This window comes from Anabrus simplex, chromosome 1 (genome assembly GCF_040414725.1).
Source record: "Anabrus simplex isolate iqAnaSimp1 chromosome 1, ASM4041472v1, whole genome shotgun sequence".
Classification (NCBI taxonomy): Eukaryota; Metazoa; Arthropoda; class Insecta; order Orthoptera; family Tettigoniidae; genus Anabrus; species Anabrus simplex.
Genome location: NC_090265.1, coordinates 551,410,221 through 551,434,783, shown reverse-complemented (window position 1 = coordinate 551,434,783; position 24,563 = coordinate 551,410,221). Strand labels below are relative to the sequence as shown.

At 38.4% G+C, this 24,563-nt stretch overlaps 1 protein-coding gene across 1 annotated transcript in view; it reads left to right on the top strand.

Moving 5' to 3' along the window:
- The window catches only part of vret (vreteno), a 392,221-nt gene extending 368,619 nt beyond the window's left edge, over window positions 1–23,602 (top strand). Inside the window, exons 14-15 of the mRNA XM_068225072.1 lie at window positions 2,940–3,142; window positions 22,534–23,602. Of these exons, the coding sequence (XP_068081173.1) occupies window positions 2,940–3,112 (173 nt within the window). The 3' untranslated portion in view covers window positions 3,113–3,142; window positions 22,534–23,602. The remainder of the gene's footprint in view (window positions 1–2,939; window positions 3,143–22,533) is intronic.
- Window positions 23,603–24,563: the final 961 nt, after the last annotated feature.

Below are 24,563 nucleotides of genomic sequence, written 5' to 3'. Positions count from 1 at the left end.
TATCCATTAAAATATACCCTTGAGACCAAACATCAAATAACATTCAACGTTGACATATTCTCCAAGAAGACAACAAGTTTACTCTTATTTATTCCTTATTTGGATATTTTAATCTAAAGACTGTTGACAATTACCAGTATACGAATTCTGCGACGTGTTCCATTGTATACATGTATAATTAACCCAACATATCGTCGTTGCCGGGACAAAACCTCCTATGTGAAATATTTTAGCTTAGAACTTTGGTCGGTAAGGTTCTGTCATCTAAGGTGCAATATTGTGTGACAGTTGTCAAGGCATTCTCGCACTTAATAATGTATGTGCTGCGGGTCAGTATATCTCCAAAAATATTAACACACAGGAGGTTTCGTCCCGGCAACGACGATATTTTGTATTACTATTTTAAAATCATGCCGCATACGTTAAATGTTATTAATGGTTAGTAACACATCGTATTTACTACCACAGATTCATACGTATACCTATCTCTCCATATATCGACATTAAACATTATAATATCACGTCATTCATGACCATAAATATATCTCGGCGAATAATTGTACATATAACCTCCTCAACACGTCGTTCAAGACTTTTCCGCTGCAGCGAGACGTACAGTGAGCCATGGCACACCGAAAGAATCTTGAACTAGCACGGCTCGGTGGGACACAAGATACACGGCTCCTTATCGGCACACTGGACAGTTGGACACTGGCGAAGAGAGCGAGACATACAGTGAGCTATGGTACAGTACACTGAAAGAATCATATGCTATAATGGATTCTCGAGCTTAGCTCATTTGAAAAAATACCCATTCGCATTCACTGTCCTCTTCTTACGGGGAGGTTTAAATAATAGATGGATTTATTTGCAGTGTTAAAAAGGTAATCAAAACATAATTCTGAAGTAGCTAGTAAGTAGGTAGGCTAGGCTATTAGGTTATACTATTTATTAGTTTAATGAATCTTAGTATTATAACTTAGTTGACATTTGACAATTAAACTCGACCCTAGCCTGCTCTATGACTATGAGTCATGCTCATGACCACTCAAAAGTACGTTTTATATTGGGAAGAACGGCTTAGTATTCTCTCAGTTCATATGTCACATCGTTGCACAAGACTTCAATCATATGTGGACAGACGCAATAACTTAACCAACAGTATGTTGAATCAGAAAACCAGCGGGCTACTGTACATCTCGGGTAGCCTATACAAAATATGACGATTTAAAAAATCCTCAGCTGATAGAAAAATACCGGTTAGTATCGCGTAGCTATGCGCTTGCATTCGGGGGATGGTGGGTTCGAATCCCACCGTCGGCAGGCCATGGCTGCTACCGTCCTAATCCTAACATTTCCCACCCTGCGTCGCCGAAAACTTTCGATGTGTTAGACTGACTAGCATTTTTTTCTAAGAAAGGAGTTCATAGTATGAAGACCAGATGACAGCTGCGAGCACTGAATGCTGTTGCTGCTGTCTTACCAGCACATACTACACAGATGCAGTAGGAGCGGTGACTAATGTGCCGTGAATCGGATCACTGTATCGATTCAGTAACGTGAACGGAATCAAATGAATCGATTCAGTAAAATTAATCGAATGTCCCATCACTAACAGACAAACACTGTAAACATATTTTACGTGTGAAACCTCGGCCAGCAAATAAGATAAAGAGATATCAACAAACAACCTTATTAACCTTACATGAAATACTATTCAACATCCCAATTAACCAAAGGCCTTTACTTAAAAAATGCAAACAAATTTCTCGAACAAAGTTTCAACTCTCCAAAATCCACCTGGATTGTTGAGTAGGTACAATGATATTTGTATGATACACTTGAACATCTAAAGCACTCGTCACCTTAAAACTCTCCACAATTGATGGCAAATTGTATTTTATAAAAAAGAACATAATTCTCATTCTCACTCCCGGGAAGTGAGGTTAGGTTTAGTTTACGCATGTTCATTGTAAAACCATAATGAATTTGGCAAAATTAATTACAGTACATTATTCTTGCACCACCATTTAAGATTATTTTAGTCTCTAGATCATAAATCTTCGTCATGGTTTTCGGATTCTTTCTGGGAGTGATTTCATGTTCTTTGTGGTAAGGTATGTTGGCTGATAGGGGTAAATACTAGGATAGGCATCGTGAGTTTTAAGTTTGGAAGTTTGTGCAACATTGGAATTAAGATCACCACCTTCTATGAGTATATCATCTTCCCTTACAATAAATTTGATTTCAAAGTGATTAATGCACACAACATTATTAGGCCTATCATTATTTGGTTCGAAGTTTTCCATATGAATGCTCTTAACCCATTTTTGCGTTAATACAGAGTCTTTTGGAAACAGGAACACTGAAATTATGCCCTTTCTTACATAGAGACACACAGCACATTAAACCATAAACATAATGCATAAGTAACTAAAAATAAAGAAAATACTTTCAGAAAAGACTAGAATCATCATTAACCTAATCGCCACCGATATTGTTCGAATAAATAAGCTCTTTGAGAACAAATAGCTTCTTACGACACTGAAAGAGGATCTATAGCCTATTTAAGATTATAAATAAATATAATTTACGATTAATAATGTTCAGATTTCCATAATATTTGGTAACAGCATGATTTAGAAGAATCAAAACAAATACATGGTAGCACTCCAGTTGCTGCTATTAATGGCAGTTTTGATTGGTCGGTTAAAGTATGAGGTATTCTAGTTGGTCTTGGTTATATGTAGCAGGAAAGCTGCTTACCATTTTACAAGGATTTAGTGTGTTGATCACTGAGTGCAAAATACAGAAATCTGCTAATAGTTGCACTAATTGCTCTAAAGGGCAAAACATCCTAGATTCTTTATACCATTATTTATACTTAGTTGCTCAGTGTATTGTTATCCAGTACTTACATGTACATTTTAACATTTTAGGAATAGATGAAGAGAGCCAGAACGAGAAGAAGATTATGGAGCGGTTACGTTCATTGATTCCATTGGATTCTATATTATCCATTAAAGTAGCAGGTAAAACTGAAGACCAGCTCCACTATGAGGTCGAGATTCCTCATGTAATCTCAACGTTGGCTAATGAAGGATTACTTTGATGGTCAGCGACTTGATCTGTACCTGTATTGGTATGTAATGGTAGCTGTTTAGTTTTTTATTTATAAAATGATTTACATTAATTATATATATCATAACATGTTTTCTGTACCATTATAAGCAAAGATGGCATTATATAAATATTATACACCCACCCTCGTGTATAGCTAGGAAACTACCACGTTTACGAGACAAGACAACTCAAAACTCCAGGCTGCAGAAATGAAGTTCCTGTGCACCATAATACAGAAGACCAGGAAGGACAAATTCAGGAATTATATAAAGTCCGCCAGGCTGAGTGGCTCAGACGATTAAGGCGCTGGCCTTCTAACCCCAACTTGGCAGGTTCGATCCTGGCTCAGTCCAATGGTATTTGAAGGTGCTCAAATACGACAGCCTCGTGTCGGCAGATTTACTGACACGTAAAAGTACTCCTGCAGGACTAAATTCCGGCACCTCGGCGGCTCTGAAGACCGTAAAAGTAGTTAGTTTGACGTAAAGCAAATAACATTATTATATAAAGTCCGCGGGGTGGTTGGAATAGGAGACTCCCTACAACAGTGGATTCAGAAAGCAAGACTGAAGTGGTTTCGCCATGTAAGAAGGATTAGTGCTAGCAGGGCTGTAAGAAGAAAATATGAAAGAGAAGTATAAGGAAAAGACCAATGGGCAGACCCAGAGGAAAATGGACATACCTGGTGAAGGAAGATACCAAGGAGTGAGGATAAGATTGGGAAAAGATTATGAGAGAACATTGGTTCGTGAACAGACAAAGTACACCACACCCGGGCAACTGGAGGTGGTCTACGATGTTTAACCTCTACAGACCCTGTGTGTCCTATACGACACATAAAATTAGCAATGTTCTGAAGGCTAGGGAACCGGTGTGGCGCGTGCGACACATCCAATTTAGTTCTCGTGGCAAACTGTAGAGTGCAGTTAATGACCGAAAGTAGTTTTGAGCCCAAATAACGGGAACTGCGTGACTGGGAAGCCATTGTTTGAGATCGTGTGCTCAGAAATTGAACTGAAAATGGCGCGTTCTGCATGTAAGTGATTTTGACTGTTTTTATTTGCATGTATCTGATTTGTTTCAATTGAGTTATAATTGCAACACATTAAAGAGTCTGTTGATATAGTATAATTTACAATTTTGTGAATTATCTTGACTGTACGAAGTGTTTTGAAAGCGTGTGTCGCATACGACACACTAGAACTAAACCTTAATTCTAATATTGATTTGGTTTAGAATTTTCTTACGACCGTTAAAGAAATTAGAGTACCAGTGTTGTTCCGATACACTAATTTCTCGACAATTAGAGCAAAATAGTAATAAATAGTGACAACAGATTTGAATTAATAGGTATAGGTAGTTAAAAAAGTTTGTCTTCTTGCGAGACTGAGACATTTTTGTAAGCAGTGTGACTTTGGCATAATTCAAATACATTCTGGCATTTAATTTTTAACGGTCTCTTGCATTACAGTGTCCGCGGAGGAAATTATATCAGAACTTGAAATTGATGGCAACTGCTCTGATCTCGAGGGTGTGGACTCGGAAAGTGATGACATTTTAACACCCGATGAAGTCATTTACGAAGATGTTCTTTCCGACAGTCCCGAGGATCCTACTGAAGAATTAGAAATTCCAGTGAATCATCGTATTCCACCATGGAGACATACCGATATATTTGAACCTCTTCCACCTGCTCCAGCTTTACATGAGGTCCCACGTGATTTTGAGGAGTTGCAACCCTTTCAATATTTTTCGAAATATGTGTCGGAGAGTATTTACAGCGTTGTATCTCGATGTACAAATGTGATGTCTCTATCGCGTTTGGGAAAATCTCTCAATACAACTGCCGAAGAAATCAAAAGGTTTTTTGGCATTTCAATGACTATGTCATACTTGGGATACCCAAGGCTGAAGATGTACTGGGCGGGTTCCACTAAAGTAGAACACATAGCTTCAAAGATGTCCCGAAATCGTTTCTTTGCCATCAGACAGAATTTGAAAGTTGTAGTTGATGATGATGTACCAACTGAACGCCGCAATGATAAGTTCTGGAAGGTGAGGCCTTTATTAGAGTCAGTTCGTGATGGGTGCTTGAAAAATGCGAGGTCGATGCAGGTGTGTATTGATGAACAGATGGTGCCATTCTGGGGTCATGCTGCAATGCGACAGTACATCAGGGGAAAGCCTGAACCGTGTGGATTGAAAAATTTTGTATGTTGTGCTCCTGATGGTCTACCACTAGATTTCTTCATGTACGAGGGGAAAGGAGACACAATTGTAAATGGGTATGATGACCTGGACATTGGGGGGAAAGTTGTGATGAGGCTGTCACAAACTTTACCACCAGGGACGGTAGTATACATGGACAGATATTTTACGTCTGAAACCTTGTTGGATTACCTACATTCTGATGCTTCATGCCAAGGAACGGGAACAATACAACTTTCTCGTATTCCTCGTGAAGTAAGACTGAGAAGTGATGCAGAAATGAAGAGGGAAGGCAGGGGCTCGGTTGACCAAGTTGTTCGTGGCGATGGGCAAGTGTGCATAGTAAAATGGTTTGATAATAAGCCAGTTACTCTTGCCTCGTCCATAGAAGGCACAAATCCAGTTGGGGAATGCCGCCGTTGGTGCAAAAAAGACAAAATCTACAAGAAAGTGAAGCGGCCTCTCATTGTTGAGAATTACAACAAATTTATGGGAGGAGTGGATTTCCTCGACAGAGTGCTGTCATACTATAGGCAAAATGCAAAAACCAGAAAATGGACTGTACGGCTCATTCTACACTTCTTTGATTTTGCTTGTGCAGCAGGATGGATAGAGTACCGAGGGGATTGCAAGGTACTGAAGAAAGCAAAGAAAGACATCATGGACTACCTGGACTTCAAAATCGAAGTAGCCGAATGGCTCATGAATTCAGAACCAAACAGGGGAGAAGAAGAATCAGAAGAAAATGAAACACCAGAAGACACAGCCTGCCAGGTGAAAAAAAGAAAGTCTTCATCACCACATCCAAGCACTGCTAAGAGGACGTCTGGTGCACTTCACATGCCAGAAATGGTGGATGATGGCAAAACACACAGATGCAGAATGCCAGGCTGCAAAAGTGTGCGAGCTCGAGTTTTCTGCACAGTATGTGGAGTACATCTGTGTCTTGTTTCTGGGCGAAACTGTTTCAAAGGGTACCACCGGAGGAAGTGAGCAACAGCAGCAGTTGCCAATGACAGGGGACACTTTCATCATCACAGTTTCAGGTCCAGTATCCTAAACTGTTCTCAGAACATAGACAAAGATTGTTAGCTTGCAGTAGTGAACATACAACAGTGTTTCGTGTGGTAGATTTTGCAAATTTGTGCCAAGAACCCAGTAATTCATTCAAGACTATGAAGTGCCTTTTAGTAAGTTAGAGTACCAATGTGTCACATACGACACATGCAGTTTTTCAAAAATGTTTTTCAAAAATTCATAGTTTTTATTGTATCTGTGATATGTGATGCCCAATTAGCAATATATCTGATTTTTATTTCAAAAATAGCATTACTTTATACCTTGGGTCTGTAGAGGTTAATATGTTTTATTTTAAAAAAATACTTTTTCTTTTTTAATCATTATTTTGTGAATTACAACCAGCTGCAAAAGCAGACTGTTTGTGCTAGCATCTCAGTTGCAGGATTTTATCTCAATACAGTTGGTTGACTTCTCAGAGCATTTAAATGTTTAGGCTCGTATTGTTAGATTTACTGATTGTAAGCCATTTTAAGGGCAAAATTTCGGTGCATCTTAATACAAATAATATTTGAAGCAATGTTACACAGTTCTACAAAATAAATGCTCTGGTAAGAAAGCTAACAGGAGCAATGTATATACGTCTAAGAAACAGATGTAACTCGGCGACTTACCATGTAAAAACCACGTGGATAGATTACACATAAAAGAAAAACATGGGTCCAAAATTTTCGGCTGCAGCCTTCGTCAGTGGAGGATGGAATCAGTGACTTGATCTGTACCTGCAAATCTATATATATACAAAATAAGAGTTTTGTCTGTACATTGCTCAGAATGTTAAAAGAATGGTATTTCTGTATCGGTCATATCCACTGTAACAAGGAAATGCACGTTTTACTTTTTCGTAATTTATGTATGTATGTATGTATGTATGTATGTATGTACACGCATCACGAGAAAATGGCTGAGGAGAATTTCACAAAAACCGGTATGTAATGTCAGATGGATGAGCCACTACAATCTAGGCTATAAATCATTTTATTCACGCTGTGCAAGATGGTAGTTTAGGGGAAGGCCTAAAATGTAATTCTCAAATATGTATATTATTAGTGGTCCTATTGATAAATACCACATAACTAAAGTTATATAGAATTCAATTTCTGATCATTTGTCTTATACAATTTGACCGTACCAGCAATAATAACTCATTCATGAATTTGTATTTTTGTTGCTAAGTCCATATCAACTCCGAGCCACGAGAAAATGGGTTATCAGAATTTAATAAAAATCTGTATATAGAGTCGGGGAATAAGGAACTACAGTCTTAAGCTATAAACAATTTCATTCACCCTGGATGAAATCGTAGTTTAGGGGAAGGCACCTAAAATTTAATTTTTAAAGACCTATGTTATTGGTCCTATCAAAAAGTACAACATAACAAAAGAATAAAGAATACAATTTCTGATTATTTATGTTTCATTCAGTTTTACCATACGGGGTATAAGTGGTATTTCAGTCGGGAGAAAACTGAATGTGAAGACCTACAAAATCGAAAGCGCGTAACATTAAGGAACATTAACATTACATTGACCATCGTGGTTCTGATGTTCTTGGTCTCTTATGCTGCCATTCAACTCCGATAGATGGGATTACTGCTGCGTACAGAGTATAACAGCCTGACTGAATATTGGCGGGAAATGGCTGGAGAATTAGAAAACTTTCTTCTTTAGCATTTCATTCCTCTGGTCCATTCATTTTCTGATAGTGCTGGTACGTAACAAACTGGTGCTGTGCTTACGCGCTGTTTTGAATGAGCAGTGTGCACACCTAAGGTAGAGGCTCAGTAGTAGTAGTAGTAGTAGTATGACCTGGTCTACAATTACAATTTAGGCCTATTCCAAATGATAGCACCACAATTCGCTAAGTAACTCAAATTCAACCCTGAAAAGAGCAGTTTCTTAAGGAAAGCTTCTTCGTCTTCACTTTTAATAAATTCTACGTTCATTTTATTCTAAATTGGCAGTGAAGGGGTTACTGCTCTGGCTTTTTGAAAAAATTTGCCTCCAGGTCAGATAGTTTTTCCGCCGCCGGAGTAGTGAATTGAGATTTTCCGACTCATGGGGTACTCCTATTAAACAGATTAGTAAAAAGGCATAGTTTTTGCCCTGGGACTCGCCGCTATTCAACTCCCCCGTCTCTCCGGCAAAAAATGACGAAGAGTGTTGACGAATCACAGCTGTCTGCGGCCTGGTCACTCCAGGTATGGAGCTTCAGACTGTTAAATTGGCAGTGTGTTTTGTTTGTTAAAAATGAGAAAATGTGTATTTTTTCATTTGATTGAACATTTCATATGCAAGCATTGCTTTTAATCACCCCATTCCTACTGATGTAATCGTAATGACTAGGGCCCGGATTTTTTAAAATGCATATGCAATTGCATATTTTGATTTATTTTGAGGGTTAGTGCATATTCTGGTACATAATGTCTGAATTTAAGGACAGTTAAAAGAACTACTGAAATAAATCTGTTTGGAACTACTGAAATAAATCTGTTTGGTACATCCCTAGCTAGTTGCCAGTTTTATGTGCATCCCTCACTAGTTGGTATTTTCAACTCTCTGTGTAACGACACTTCACTTTCACAACTGACAATGGCAACAGATAGCTTAGCTGTGGGTAGGCAGGCTGGACTTCCCTGATTTCCTTTCTCTACCACAGCAGATAATAATCTCAGGGGTTTGGACACTTGGTCAGGACTGAAGTATTTTCAGTTCACTAGTTACGTTCCATTTTAATGCCCTGCATCTCATTTTCAAAAGTATTAGTTTCTAAAAATGCCCAAGGAAAAGAGCCGCAGAAGAGATTTACTAAATCAGTGGGTGTCAGGTAATAGGGACAATTCAACAGATGGTGTCATCGTGTACTGTCAAGTTTGCTCAAAGGAAGTGAAATCTGGAAAGAAATTTCAGCTTGAACAGCATTCAGAAACAACTGCACATATTAAAGCAAAGGAGGAGAACAGCAGCACACCACAACTACTTCTTACGCAGGTAAAGCCCAAGTCCTGTATTCTTAATACGTTTTCAAATGATCTTTGTAGGGCTTTCGTATACAGCAGCATTCCATGGAATAAATTAAACAATCCAGTTCTGCGATCATTTCTCGAGAAATATTGTGTAAACTAAAAAATACCAGATGAATCAACTCTTAGGAAAAATTATCTACCTCCGTTATATGAAACTACCCTGGAAATAATCCGTTCCGATATCGGAAGGAACTGTGTCTGGATATCGGTGGATGAGACTGCGGATTCATGTGGCTGTTACATAGCAAATTTCGTGGTTGGTAAATTACATCCAGACGAACCCAGTAAGCCGCATCTTCTTGCTTGTAAAGTACTAGAGAAAACGAACCATAGCACAATAGCAAGATTTGTAAATGATTCTCTGTGACTATTGTGGCCATCTGAAATTGAGAATAATTGTTGTAAAGTGCTTGTACTGCTCACAGATGCAGCTTCTTATATGTTGAAAGCAGCAAAGGCCCTCCAAGTATTTTATCCAAAACTCATACACGTAACCTGTTTAGCGCATGGATTACACCGCATTGCAGAAGAAATACGTGCGCAGTTTCCAGCTGTTGACATTTTAATTGGATGTGGGAAGAAACTGTTTCTGAAAGCACCATCTCGTGTCCATTTCTACAAAGATTGTCTGCCTGAAGTCCCTTTGCCACCTGAACCTGTCCTGACTAGGTGGGAGACATGGTTATCTACGGTATCATTTTATCAGGAAAATTTTAATGAAGTGAAAGAAGTGGTTCCAAAACTTGAAGATGAGCATATTGCGTGTGTCCGTGATGCAAAAGTTGTGTTTGAAACCGCTTCTGTTTATCAGTATGTGAATTTCATTCATGCACATTTTTCTAAACTTCAAAAAGCCATTGAGAGCTTAGAATCTTCTGGTACTCCCCTCCATGAATCACTTGATCTCGTTGAGAAAGCTGCATCTTCATTGAATTCCACTCCAGGCGAATCGGAGAGAAGATTAAATGCAAATTAGAAAAGGTGTTGAATTCGAACCCAGGACTGAAGAAGATTAAGTTAATTAGTCAATACTTGAGTGGAACTAGGGTATCATTGCCAAATGTATGCTCCGAGATGTTGGTGCCCATGTATAAGTACTGTCCAATCACATCAGTTGATGTAGAACGATCATTCTCAGCCTATAAACTCAATTTGATGGACAATAGACATAGTTTGTCTCCAGAAAACATTGAAAGCCTACTAGTTACCTATTGTGATGGTTCTTTTTGCAATAAATGATACCTGTAAATAGGTAAATGAATAAAATTGCATGTTTTTAAGAGCATATTTCCTTATTTTCCGTGCATATATTCTAACTTTTTAGTGCATATGTTCAGGTTTTTTAGTGCATGTAAATCTGGGCCCTAGTAATGACCTGTGTTCATTTCAGTTGGTAAAACCACTAAGACAGTCTTTCTGAGCATGTAAAAAGGCAGGTGGAGAGTGAGTGTCTGACATTATAATAAAAACTCCCCAGCCTGATTGTGACTGATGATAGGCAGGCGGGCTTACCATTACAATGAAAATACCCTAAACCAGTCTTCCTATGAGAAAAGACGTTTGGTGAATTCCCCGTTGCATTTCTAGGGTAACGTTTAGAGGTATGCAATTTAATACAATCTTGCTCACAACATGTACACTACCTAACTTAGAATTCTGTATACAATGTAGAATTCCGTAGCGAACCACGGGTACATCAGCTAGTGGTATATAATGGTAGCTTTTGAATTTTGGATTTTTTAAAAAACATTTTACATTACATATATCTATCATCCTCTGGCAGACTGTAGCCAAAAATTTTGGACTCATATTTTCTTTCGATCTGTTCCCTAGTCCTACATAGTCGTCTGTGGCTGCAACTCCTATCAGAGTACCCTAATTCTTCAACAGTTTGTTTCCACATTCACAGTGCTTTTTCAATATGTTTCATATGACTTAGTAGCAGTATGAGAAAGAATTAGCTTAAGTACCCATTCTTCTTCGGGATTTATGAGCAAGAATTAGGGTGGCTTGCAATTATATGCATCTCTTACAACACACTCTTAGAGACGTATTCATGACCACCTCAAAGGGTACGTAAGTTTACTGTGCCCTACAGCCTCCAATACATGTTGAGCGAAAGCTGAGAACGTATCGGAAGTACCGTAGTATCGAAGAAATACCTACCTTCATGGGTCGCAATTGTTGGCACATAGCTTACCATTTTATCCTGTCCTCTACAGCACCAAGCTGCTCAGTCGGCGGTATTCGTGGATATGTTCAGGCGACCTATAAATAAATTAAGAGGTACAGGAGATATGCCTAGGATTTTACTTTATCTCAAATGTTGTGTGAGTTGGCAAATTATTTTAAAACAATGAGCACTTTATTGCAACATAAAGATGGATGAAAAATCAAACATAACTTGATGATGATGATGATGATGATGATGATGCTTGTTTAAAGGGGCCTAACATCAAAGATCATCAGCCCCTTGAAACATAACTTGTAGGCTGATTAAATCCATAAAGATTTCTACAAATAATTCAGCCATGAAGTGGCATATTTAATCTTCATCTGGCGATCACCGCTGAGTTACCTCATATGAGCTGGAGTAGTGTCATGGTGTAGACAGAAACTCTTTTAATTCTTAAAGGAGTTTTATTCAACAGAGGATGCATGGAATTAGGGAGGAATACCTTTGCATTACTTAATTACCAGTTCCCCAGTGTAGGGAAATATTTACATTTCACTACAGGACTGAACTTACCCTATAAAACAAAATACTTCTGCACACGCAGACATCATCGTTCATCAGCTGGGACATGAACACCGGACGCTTCTTGTATCCGTGCAATATCTAAGTGTAACATAACTGCAAATGAAAGACATAATACAATAAAAATACACAGAATAACACGTGCATCTTCGATCCCCTGTAATAAAGTACAATAATGAAATGTGTAGATTCTTGCAGCTTTCAAACGATTACAGACGACCTTGTTTCCAAGCCGTTATGCCTGGGCTATTGACCTTCTCCTGGGTGAGGGGGAACTCCAACCAAAACAAATGACGTCAGCAGCAGCGTTTTGTCCTCCCTTTACCTCTCCAGACGTGCTTACGTCACAACGGCGACCATTATTCTTACCATGCAGACCGTCGTAAATTACCAGCCTGACCATCTGACTGTACAGTCTATTCGGGCCCGTTACAAATCACATTTTCCTTCATTCATTGCATACATGATAATAAGAGGTTTATCTGCCTGGCCCTTTTTCACATCATATGTCGCAAAATATAAATTCTTAATCTCATTTTGTGCGTATATCTGCACACAATACAGCTCATCCGCGGAGCTCTATACAGGCCGTTGAACATTGTACATTATACATTTATCTTGTGTGTAACCACGCAAATTAAGGCTTATCCAGCCTGGCCACATACGGACTAATCAAACTTTTTTGTCTGGTCGGGGCGTTATATCCCTGAGCTCTGTGGTCCACCGTTCAAACCCCTGCTCATGTCTGAGAGAATATATGAGGGAATAGTTGTGATGATCTTACTGACCACAGCGCTGACAACATCAAGTTGTGGGAACTATATCTGTAATACATTCTCATGCAAATATATCTATGATCTTACACTGCAAGCCCTCTCACCGAAATAAATCGCATATCTATTTACATAAACAACAAGAATCAAACCTACAGATGTGAGCAAATATGGCTAACACCCAAAATAAAAGAAACTACACTGTCTATGCATGCAAGTCCTGAGTGTGAACAATACATCATTATTGCCTGAAGGGTGAAAATATTTATTTACAAACCTCTGAGAAGCTACCCTATCCTAATCCATGCTTAAAATAGTCTGTCCCACCTCAATATCTCCTGATCTTAGTGGTCATCCATGGCGGACCACAGGCTTTTAGCACACGATGGTACAGCTGTTGTCACTGGTCCAGGGTCTTCGGTTCATCTCCAGCGGCTTCCCCATGGTCTTGCTTCTTCTTGATCGTTGCTGCTGGCTCATTCACGACCATGTTGATCCTGGCTTCTGTTTGATCGTAGATCTTCTCCCACCAGCAACTGACGTCTTCTGGCACCCTCTCGTACAACTGGGATGCGCCATTATGTAATCAGCATTTACTGACAAGCGTACATGCAGTATAATGTTAACTGAAAGGAAATGCAGTTTTAATATCTATGTCTGTTTATGTGCATATTCCCTTACTATCGCACAGCAGCGTTATACGTCATTTATCTGATAGGAAGTTTCAAACAACGTGCTAAACCGCACACACACCTCTATTCTAGCAATTTGTACAGCAATGTTCTACACTAGTTCATCCTTCCTCCTAAGCTTACTACTGTTAGTGCGATTCACCTAGCTTCTCCTAGCTTAGCGCCCTGTACATCGGCAGATTAATTTCTATCTACATGAAAAGTTCAAATACAAGACTGGTAATCTACACAGTTGAGTCTGAGCTCACAAAGTTCTGAGAGCCAGTTAGCATTCAGGCTTTACTTGAATGAGAATGTGTCTAATTTGCACCATCATTAACTAATTGCTGCTCTATTTTATAATACAGTTATGAAGTGACTGATCGGTATTTTAACCGCGCAGACAAAGAAAAGTTCTCCTAATATCTAACAGTTCTAAGATGCTTTGTTACACAAAATTATGCCTAAGCGCAGTCGACACATGTCACGTACATTCACGATCGGAGTTGAGTGTAGAGTGGGGTCCTGGCCGCGTCTGCTCACTATTTATTAGCTTTGATAACCCAAGCCAAGTTTTTCCTCGTCCAAGGTACTTCAGGTACACTTGAGTTCGGAGCTGGCGTGCTTCTCACGGTACTTGAGGTAAACATCAAATCTTCTCCGGATTCCATCTGTCAGCAGAGAAACGTCTCAAGTTTATTTTCTCGTCAGGCCTGGAAACTCCCGCCTTTCTTGCTTGCAGATTGGCATCAGAAAATCCCTTAGCATCAAGTGTGTGGCGTCCCTTGTCTCTGTCCTTGTCATACAGTGAATCACACCCGAAACTGACGCGGTGACACTCCCAAAAGCACGCTATTGCTCCAATTCGCGCCCTTTTATTGTGGTCTCATATAATTATTCCCAATGCATTAAATAACATTTCAATCAGCCCATGAACAGAATGGTTCAGTACACTGCTGTGGAAAACTTAAGAGCGAGATAGATAAAGCAATATAACATATCAACTACTCGGTGGAAATGAATGATCGTGCGGTAACATGTTGCCAGAGGTGTCCACACATGCACAGGAACCTGGAGTGAGGTTAACGCAACTGTAGTGTAGTGTCAAATGGGTCTGGCCCAACATTAAGGAGCATGCATTTGTTCCCTATTGAGGTCAGTAAACTATATTTTGCCTCCTGGACATATGAATCCATCTTTCAACAAAGGGTTTTTATAACATGCAATTTTTTACCCTGTCGGTTGGGGAAGTTCTTTTGAAGTGCCTACATTTTTCCAACAAAAGCTTCTCTGTGGACTACTACTATCCAGTACATGTGTGCAGCTGTTAACTCTTCAGAAGATGTTTCTCTGGCGGATTTTGATTCATAAATGAACCAGTGCTGTAGCACGGCCGATTTGATGCGTCGCTCTAGCTAGCTCCTTACCGGCCTTGACAATCGGGTCCATGCACTGTAATCGGAGTAGTTACACAGCTCGACACGTGGCGCTGGCGGCCTTACCTATTTGCGATAGAAATGCATACTTTTTTATGGAAAAGATATTGACCTTGATTGCTGATTTATCATAATTTAGAATTACAGAGAATGTTACATAGGTTAACACTATTAAAATGATTAATCCTAGGTGTTACTTTCGTTGATATTTGCCAAAATAATGTCGTGAAATGAAACTGCGGAAAGATAGAGTAGTCCAGCTGACGTTCCTTAACTGTGAGGAATAATAGCAATCACTTTTATTACCTTGCCATTTAGATACATAGCAGATTAGAGTTTTAAAATTCCTCCAGTGCTGCTCTCAGGAACGGGGCTGAACAAAACATAAAAGTTTTACCTTTTCTATATTCCTTGTATGGATAACATAAATATTTTGACTCAAACATATTTAAATTTTAAATTCAATATATATATTTTCAGATTACATTTCATTCATACCTTGCGCTAGAATTTTAAATACCGGGTGAGTTGGCCCTGCAGTTAAGGGCGCACAGCTGTAAGCTTTCATCCGGGAGGTAGTGGGTTCGAACCCCACTGTCGGCAGGCCCGAAGAGGGTTTCCGTGATTTCCCATTTTCACGTCAGGCTGTACCTTAATTAAGGCCACGGCAGATTCCTTTGCACTCCTAGCCCTTTCCTATCCCACCGTTGCTATAAGACCTATCTGTGTTGGTGCGACGTAAAACAGAGCAAAAAAGAAAAAGAATAATTAAAAATAAAAATTCAGTGAGAGAAAAGTATTTTGAGTAAATACAATGTAAACTGTTCATTGCTCAGGTAACAACACTTCATACGTTCGCCTTACCGTCATAACAGTAATGGTTCTTACTTGACAGTGTGTAAATGTTAAAGTTCAGATTATCTTGGATAAAAATGTGTTGTGTTGCTGTCGTATGGCATATACGACTCCGCCTAAAGGATTACTCAGTGAAAGAAAATTCCGGGGTTAAAACTACCCGATTAGTGTGATTAGTTGCCGCCGCCACACACACACACACACACACACACACACACCCCTCCCCTCCAGAGGCCAAGTTCGATTCCTGGTCCCTGCCACGAAATTTCTAAAGTGGTACGAGGGCTGGAACGGGTTCCACTCAGCTTTGGGCGGTCAACTGAGTAGAGGGGGGGATCGATTCCCACCTCAGCCCTCCTTGAAGTGGTTTTCCATGGTTTTCTACTTCTCCTCCAGGCAAATGTGGGGATTGTACCTAACTTAAGGCCAGGGCAGTTTCCTTCCCTCTTCCTTGTCTATCCCTTCCGATCTTCCCATCCCCAACACAAGGCCTCTGTTCAGCATAGCAGTTGCGACCGCCTGGGCGAGGTACTGGTCATCCTTCCCATTCGTATCCCGCGACCCGAAGTCTCGCGCTCCAGGACACTACCCTTGAGGTGGTAGGGGTGAAATAATTACATACAACCTGAACGAGAAACCAGCATGGAAAAATAGAATAGATAAACTGGTTACAGCACAGCATGTTACCAAGAAAACATATAATAAAAAGTGCCTCTCAATAGCAACCAAATTCAAACACTACAAAACGGTCACCCAGCCACAAATTACATATGCATGTGAAACATTATTCAAAATAAGAAACACAGTTGCAATAGATAGAGTACTCAAGTTAGAAAGGAGAACAGTGAGAAAAATTATCAAGTAAACAGAGTCTGGAGACTAGCTTCCAATGAGACAGTTTATAAAGAAATAGAACCTGTGACTAGCACAATGAAAAAGAAACGATTATCATTCCTGGGGCGTCTAATATGGTCTCCAGAAAATAGAATCAGTAGAAAAATAAAAGAAAAATTATGGAAGAGTAAGAATAAAATTAGATGGATCACAGAACTTAAAGAAGACATGAGAGAGTTGCATATTGTAGAAGATTAAAATACAAAACAAATACACTCAAAATACTGAAAGATAAAAACACTAGACTACAGAAAAAAATCAACAAGCAGAAAATAAGAATGATTCCAGAAGCAGAAAGAAAATTATGTTCAGAAAGGATGAATCAGTATTGGGCTGCCAAAAAGAAGTAAAACGTCCATAAACCTGACTAAGTAGTCCTATGTTGGCTAAAAAATTAATTTTAAAAAAATTGTGGAGTTGAGAAAAAGCCAGAATATCATGGAAGAAAGCCAAGTGTGATAGAGAAGAGGATGGAAGAATGCCATAAGATAATGGGGAAAATAGAAGAAAGCCAGAAGGTAGGCCAGAAGAAAGTCAGAAAAGGTTAGAAAAAAGCCAGAACATGATGGAGGAAAGCCAGAAGACCATGCAGAAGAAGGTGGAGGTGAAGATGGAAGATCAGAAGAAGGAGGAAGATGGACAGAGAAAGATCGAGGAGGGTTTCCACAAGATACAGCACATTCTGCAGGTTGAAGCTCTGACCCGAAGATCTTGTCCAGAAGACTATAAGTTCTGCTCCAAGAGGGAGGGTGAACATGATGTTTCCTGCCGAAGTACCACCACAGAGTCCGAGGGAAACTGGAACTGTGACGCTAGGATGGAATTGTTATCTTCCCCTATTTCTCTTGGCATACAGGTCTGCATTGCATGAGGCCATGGGATGTACACCAACAAGTGTAAAAGGTCTGGGATTGTTATCTTTCCCTATTTTTCTCTTGGCACACCAGTCTGCATTGCACGAGGCCTTGGGATGCACATCAACAAGGATGCCAACTTTGGAGGAGTAAACAAATTAAGAAAGAAGGTAAATACCTGAAATAGAAATGGAAGACTAAGATGAAAGTGCTAACTGCCTTGAGCCACTCCTTAGTTTTGTCCTGGTCTACAGAAAATTAGTGAAATGATAGTGTCCCTTAGCCTCTTTTTTTTTTTTTTTTTTTTCCTGTTCGAAATACAAAAAGGCACACAGCAATACATATATTTCCAAACACGGTTAAAGAAAAGCAAACACCATGAAAAGACAAATTAGCGCATAAATTAAAATTCTTGTTTAAGACGATGTTACGGCGAGAAATCACTTTGAGCTACTCATTACATTTGTTCTTGTTTCCAGAAAATTTCTGCTCGAAGTACACAAAGGCACACAATAATATCACAAATTCTAAGTTTTGTAAACACAATTTTTAAAATACACCACACTGCACAATAAAAAATTAAACTCACTACCACATAACTATCAGCTGTTAATATCATCAAGCTAACAGGGACCACATTGCCAACATTTACGCCAGCAAAACAATATAAATAAAGCTGGACATGCGGCAATTTGCGATATACAGCTTCCTGTCAGTGACTAGGAGGCCAGCGCTCCAGCGGCATTATGGTGAAACTTTCCAATTACAGCTTTATGCTGGGATTCACAAGCAATTGTCAAGGCCGGTATAAGGAGCGCTACATGTTGATTTAAAGTTTAAAAAACTCATATGTTCTTAATTTTAACATGGTGAATGGTAATAGTGTACGCAATAGAGGTTTGCATAGAAGTGTTTTTGTCTCTTTAATACTGTACATCGCAGCTGCAGTTGCCCATCTAAAACTTTCTCATGTGAGTACAGTACAGTACTGTATACAGTATACAATTAAAGGTACATTTGCGAGAAATGTTAACACACACAATGCCTGGGTTATTGTGTTCCAACTTATGTTTAACACTACCGATTCCATAACCTCTCTCAGACGGTCAACCTTTCATAACGGACATTTTTTCGGTAAGAGATGGCGCCAGGGAACAGTACGCAGCATATGAATTTGACACATACATCAGTTTGTTTGACATTAACTTCAAGAGATATGAATTTCATTTTATGGGTCCGTATTGAACGTTCATCAAACCAAATTAATCTACCAACACACACAAGGGAGTCCGCCAAACATAAGCGTCTGTGTTGTATCGTTGAGGGATCATGTCAATGTAATCAAAAGAAAAGGGCTGTGGAAAGTCATTGTTTGCTGATAGAAACATATGGTGAACATGCTCCATCGATTAAAACATGCGAGATATGGTTTTGACAATTTAAACGTAGTCTTTTCAATGTGAAAGACAGTGCACACTCTGGTAGACCACAAAAGTGCGAAGATGAGAAATTGCAGGGGTTACTAGATGATGATCAAACTCGACAGCAATTGACACAGGCATTAAATGTGTCACGAGAAACAATCAGCAGACGTTTACGAGCAATGGGGATGATCAATAAACTCGGTAAATGGGTCCCACACGATGGAAGTTGGAAAATGGCTGGACGATTGGTTTAATGCAAAAGGCAGGCAGTTTTTCTGGCATGGTATTCATAAATGGGCGGAGTATGTAGAAGCCGATGGCCAATAATTTGAATAAACAAAAAATGAATTTCCTTTGAAAATGACAAGAAAAAATTTATTAAGGGTTAAGCAGTTATTTACACCTACACATTATGAAATTTGAAGTATTTCAAAGCCTATGGAGTACTGCAGTTGAAAGTGAAAGAAAATTTTTATCACTATTCAGACACTAAAAAATGTTGTCAACTGTTGGCATTCATTTCTGGAGAAAAAATGGTTAACTTTTTGCTGAACTGTGTCCATTGTAAAGGAATCGTTCTTGTCCGATAACTTCACTTTATTGCACTTTATCTTCAGTGAAACAACTTACCCCACGGTTTTATGTTCCTTTCTTTCTTGATTAATACTAGGAGTGCCAATAGTCGCGGCAACTAACCTTGTCTCATTCTCCAGAGTAGGTACTACCATGATTTGCGTCACTAAACTTTACTTTGCACAGACTTTAACAACTATGTTAACTAAATCCTGGACACCAAAACAAAGACTGGCTACTTACTTAATAATGCTATTTGACTAAGTATTAAGAAGAAAGAGAGTTGCAATAATAAGCAAACTTGTCAAATGCACGGTTATACAGCAATACACTGAAAGCTCTTCCATACGTGGAAGCGTGTTGGTGAAGTGAGCTTGATACTTTGTCTCCATGGTTGTTGCACAGTCAAGACACCCCCCCTCGAAAGATACTTTAACGCACTACTTGCCTGATTAAGTTTAAATTTAACAACTCTTTCATTTGAATGGGAAAGTTAAAAGGGAATGAGATTATGTTCATATACCATTTATGCAGAAGTAAACATTGCACATACAAAGTGCTTGTAATGCTTTAACTAAAAGTTGGCTATTCCAACTCATTCCACATACTTGCTTGGTATACCTTGACTTTCCAGGTTATCTAACGTTGGTTATAGATGTGTACTATACCCGGAGTTAACTCAAGTCCTAAGCGGTCCCTTTGATGTTATTTACAGTATGTTACATAAAAGCCTCTTGCATTACCGGCCAGGTTCAGGATAAGAACCAAGATGGAGAAGGGGAAAGGGCTCACACACAGGATACTTCCCTCAGTTCTTCAGTTGACTACTGGTATAACATCAAAGGGACCGCTTAGGACTTGAGTTGATGCAGGCTATAGTTAACAACTTTGTAGCTGTTTGAATTTTTTTATGCCCAGAGAAACCTTATTTACTTCTTGTTAGTACAGTACAACCTCGGTAATTCAAAATTGGTTAATTCAAAATCCCGCCTAATTCGAAGAAGCTCTCGTTCCCGGAAACATGACATACAATTTTGCATGTTATTTAAATTGTTTAATTCGAAATACGGATAATTTGTAATTCAAAGTACAATGTCTGCCCCATTACCAAAATTCAGACTTTTAATTCGAAACTGCCTTTACATTTTAAATCAATAGTATGTTACAGAGTAATTTCATCTCTAAATTAATCCGCGTCATAATAGAACGAGTGTTCTGGAACGTGAAGGGGTAGCTTTCCGTACTTACACTCACTACAGTGCGCTTCATGATTGCTAAATTGAATGAAATCGGAACTCTTTTGTATTCAACCTTTTAAGGAACGCCGTATTATCACGCAACAGGCAGTGTTTAATTTTAAGGCAGTGTGCGGAAAAATAGAATCCGCGAACACTGGCGATGCCGACAGTTGACTAAAAACTTGCTTTATTTTAATGCGAGCCCAAACAGTCTTATGGTTTTAAAGGAGAAAGTGCCAGCTGGAGAATCGTACAAGGGTGGGGTGTTGGAGGTCATTGTAGTGCATTGCAATGCACATGAAAGCAAGAAACTTTATCCCCTCGTCATAGGAAAGTTCAATAAGCCACAATGTTTTAAGGGCGTCGGGCACTTTCCATGCCAGTACAAAGCATCTAAAAATGCAAACGGTACAGAAATCCAAAAAATAATGCATTTGCACAGGGGAACCAGTATAATTTATCCTAGTCTTTGAATTGTGATTTTTTTTTTGCGTGAGGTTATGTTCATCAGTGATTTATCCAAGTGCATTATTTGAACACTGTAAATGCACCTTGTTGGATACATTTCGGAAATAGTTCTTTCCATGGCATTTGAAAGGTTTAAACTGTGAATCAAGGTGATTGCATGTATTAATGGGTCTTAGAATACTTTGTGATGCGGCAAGTGTTTACATTTCTGAAGTACGAGAGAAGTGCCGTGGCAGGAAATCGTACAAGGATAGAGCCATAGGAAAGTTTGATTTTAAGAGCATCGGGTACTTTCTGTGTAAATACAAGGCATCTAAAATGCATTCAGTATAGTAATGCAATGAATAATGCACTTGCACATGGGATTCAGCATAGATTTCTCCTCGTCTTTGAATTGTGGTGTTTTTTCCTTTCGTTGTGTGAGGTTATGTTTGCCAGTGAGACATCCAGGTGCATTATTTGAATACTGTAAATGCACCTTCGTGGATACATTTTGGAAATAGTTCTTTTTTCATAGCATTTGAAAGGTATAAACTGTGAATCAAGGTTAACTGCATGCAGTAACGGGCCTTAGATTGTTTTGTAACACGGCAAGGGTTGGCACTTCTGAATTGCGAATTGACTAGTAATTCGAAATCATGTGATTCGAAGTCGGATTTTGAGGTAAAGGCTCAACACTTTGTATTCATATGATTATAAACTAATGCCTGAAAAACTGCTAATACAAGTATTTTCTTGCATTTATTCAGACTGCTTTTTTTTTTAATTCTTTAATTTTACGTGCTAATTAATTTAAACAGAGACAGTGTTTGATGTCCCAACACTTACCTTTCTGTTGAAAACTGAGAGATTGAACTGCATATACAGTAATGAACTACAGTAGACTCGCTGACTGGAGAGAAAAGGTAACACCCTCAGGGCAGCTCACTTTTGTGATCAAGAGGAAGGAAGCTTTGAAAGCTGTATAGTAATGGGGATTAATAGAAAGTAATAGTTAGGATCTGATTTGAATAATTGTCCTGTTTCCCATGTATGCCTTTTTTTTTTGGCTTTAATAGAACTGGAAGTAGAATTTTGTAATTTTCCATGACTCTCTACTGTAGTTATATTTTTAGGTTGTAAATTTTGGAATTTATTTCTTTCTGTTATTTTTCAGTTCTTCCTGATAATTATCAACGTTGCATTACGGAACCTACACCAGCGCAACATTAAACTCAAGAATTCAATTACGACAATGATACTACATAAATCAGATATTATATTATTGTAAGTGTGCTTGTCCTCAGGTAATGCATGTCTTGGAGTATTGTTTATGTTGCCCTGATAGTCATAAGATGGAGATTTTACTTGGCTGAAGATGTTTTATTGTGGAAACATACTTGTTCACTAATAGTAGGTCTGTAGGATACCAAATGCTTTGTGTACCACAAGTCAAAGAATGTACTCTAAAAGCCTGTAACTACACTTTATAGACTGCTTATTACTTACGGCATAATACAAGCAAGTATTGCATTTGGACTAGTGTAGTACATTGTATTTGACTATCCAAAGTTAAGCCTACAGCAGTTTTGTAGTAGGGCCAGTTTCTTAGTTGACAATTGCCATAGAAAACTACTTTATGGATCCTTTTCTTTGCATATAAACAAAATATAATTTCCTTACATGTGTACACCTATCTCACTCCCATCCAGGACTTTTTCTTTGTGTTGTGTTAAAAGTGAATATTAGTTCCTCAAAATATAGCTGTAACATCTCAATTACTGTGTTTTATGTAGTCAGCTACTCCTCTTCCATTGTTGCTGCATGCCATTTAAACTTAGAAAAGTTGCTATTTTTTATGTAGCCTATACTTGCAGATAACAGAATGACAAAATCATCTTATTATCGTAAAGTTGAAGTAAATTATAGAAAGAATAAAGTTCTTTCCACACATTTAACATTGCTACTTATTCCTGTCATTCATTGAATTGACTTTCTGACTTCGCTAAGAATTTCCTTGTTTGAAATTTTACACTTGTGATGAACAACTTATAGAAGATAAGTATGTTACGGATATCTCATATTCATGCATCTTAAACACACACTTCTACATGTCATACTATGTAACTATGCTGACTTGTGCAGCCTGGCTGCTTCATAATTCTATAGCAGGAGTATCCTAACTTGAATTTAATTTCCCCATACACAGTTTTGCTAATTTGCATTGTGCTTCAGGATTCAGTACTATTGTCTAGGTGAATCCTGTCAAAAATGCAGGTCAGCTCTTCAATTTGAATTGTTTGTAGGGGTAATACTTCTAATAATTCATGTAAAGTGTTGCTCAATCAGCATGTCTTTCAGTTTAGTTCTTGACTCTTTTATGCTAAAGCTTTTTATTTTGCTACAAAATAACAAGTATGGATTCATTAAACTATCGTTCTTTCTTCAAGATCTACTACATGGTTAGATAGATAGGGGAAAGTTATTTGGACATATTAGAACTAAAGGCTGAAATGGAAAATTGCCTGGATTCCAGGCCCTGGAAGATTGTTTGGATTCAGGAGAAAATGTTCAATATAACTGTAATCTCAGTACATAATAATCTTGATAAATTACACAAATAGGCACACTCTCTATAGTTCTGATTGAAAGAATACTTTACTGTGGAGAATATTCTCGGATATCAAGTATCTCACATTAAAATAATAGCAACTTGATTACCCTAATGAAATCCTCAAATTGATCTATTTAGTAGTAAGGTAGCTGATTATGGGGCTTTTTCTTTTTTCAATTAACTTAAAATTCTTCAGCCTAGAATATGAGGAATATCGATGCTCCAAACCACTCTTGTTCCAGTTTTGAATTTTGGGGAGATTTTTACATCTATCATTCATCAATTTCTTCTAACTACAGATTAAAAATATGTATGTATGCCTGTGTGTGTATATATACATATTAGGTCTTAAATAGGAAGCATTTCTCAAAGGAGGAGGTAATTATAATCATTGCTTATATCTTTGAAGAATTCTTCTAAAGTACGCTCTATTCTGTGACAAAACTGTTCAGCCCGTTTCTTCAATAATGAGATTATTATTATTATTATTATTATTATTATTATTATTATTATAACAGTATTCAAATTCCCAAAACTGAATGTCCCAGTACAGCCAGGTTTGTCTGATTTAATCATAAACGTCTTTCTTCTTT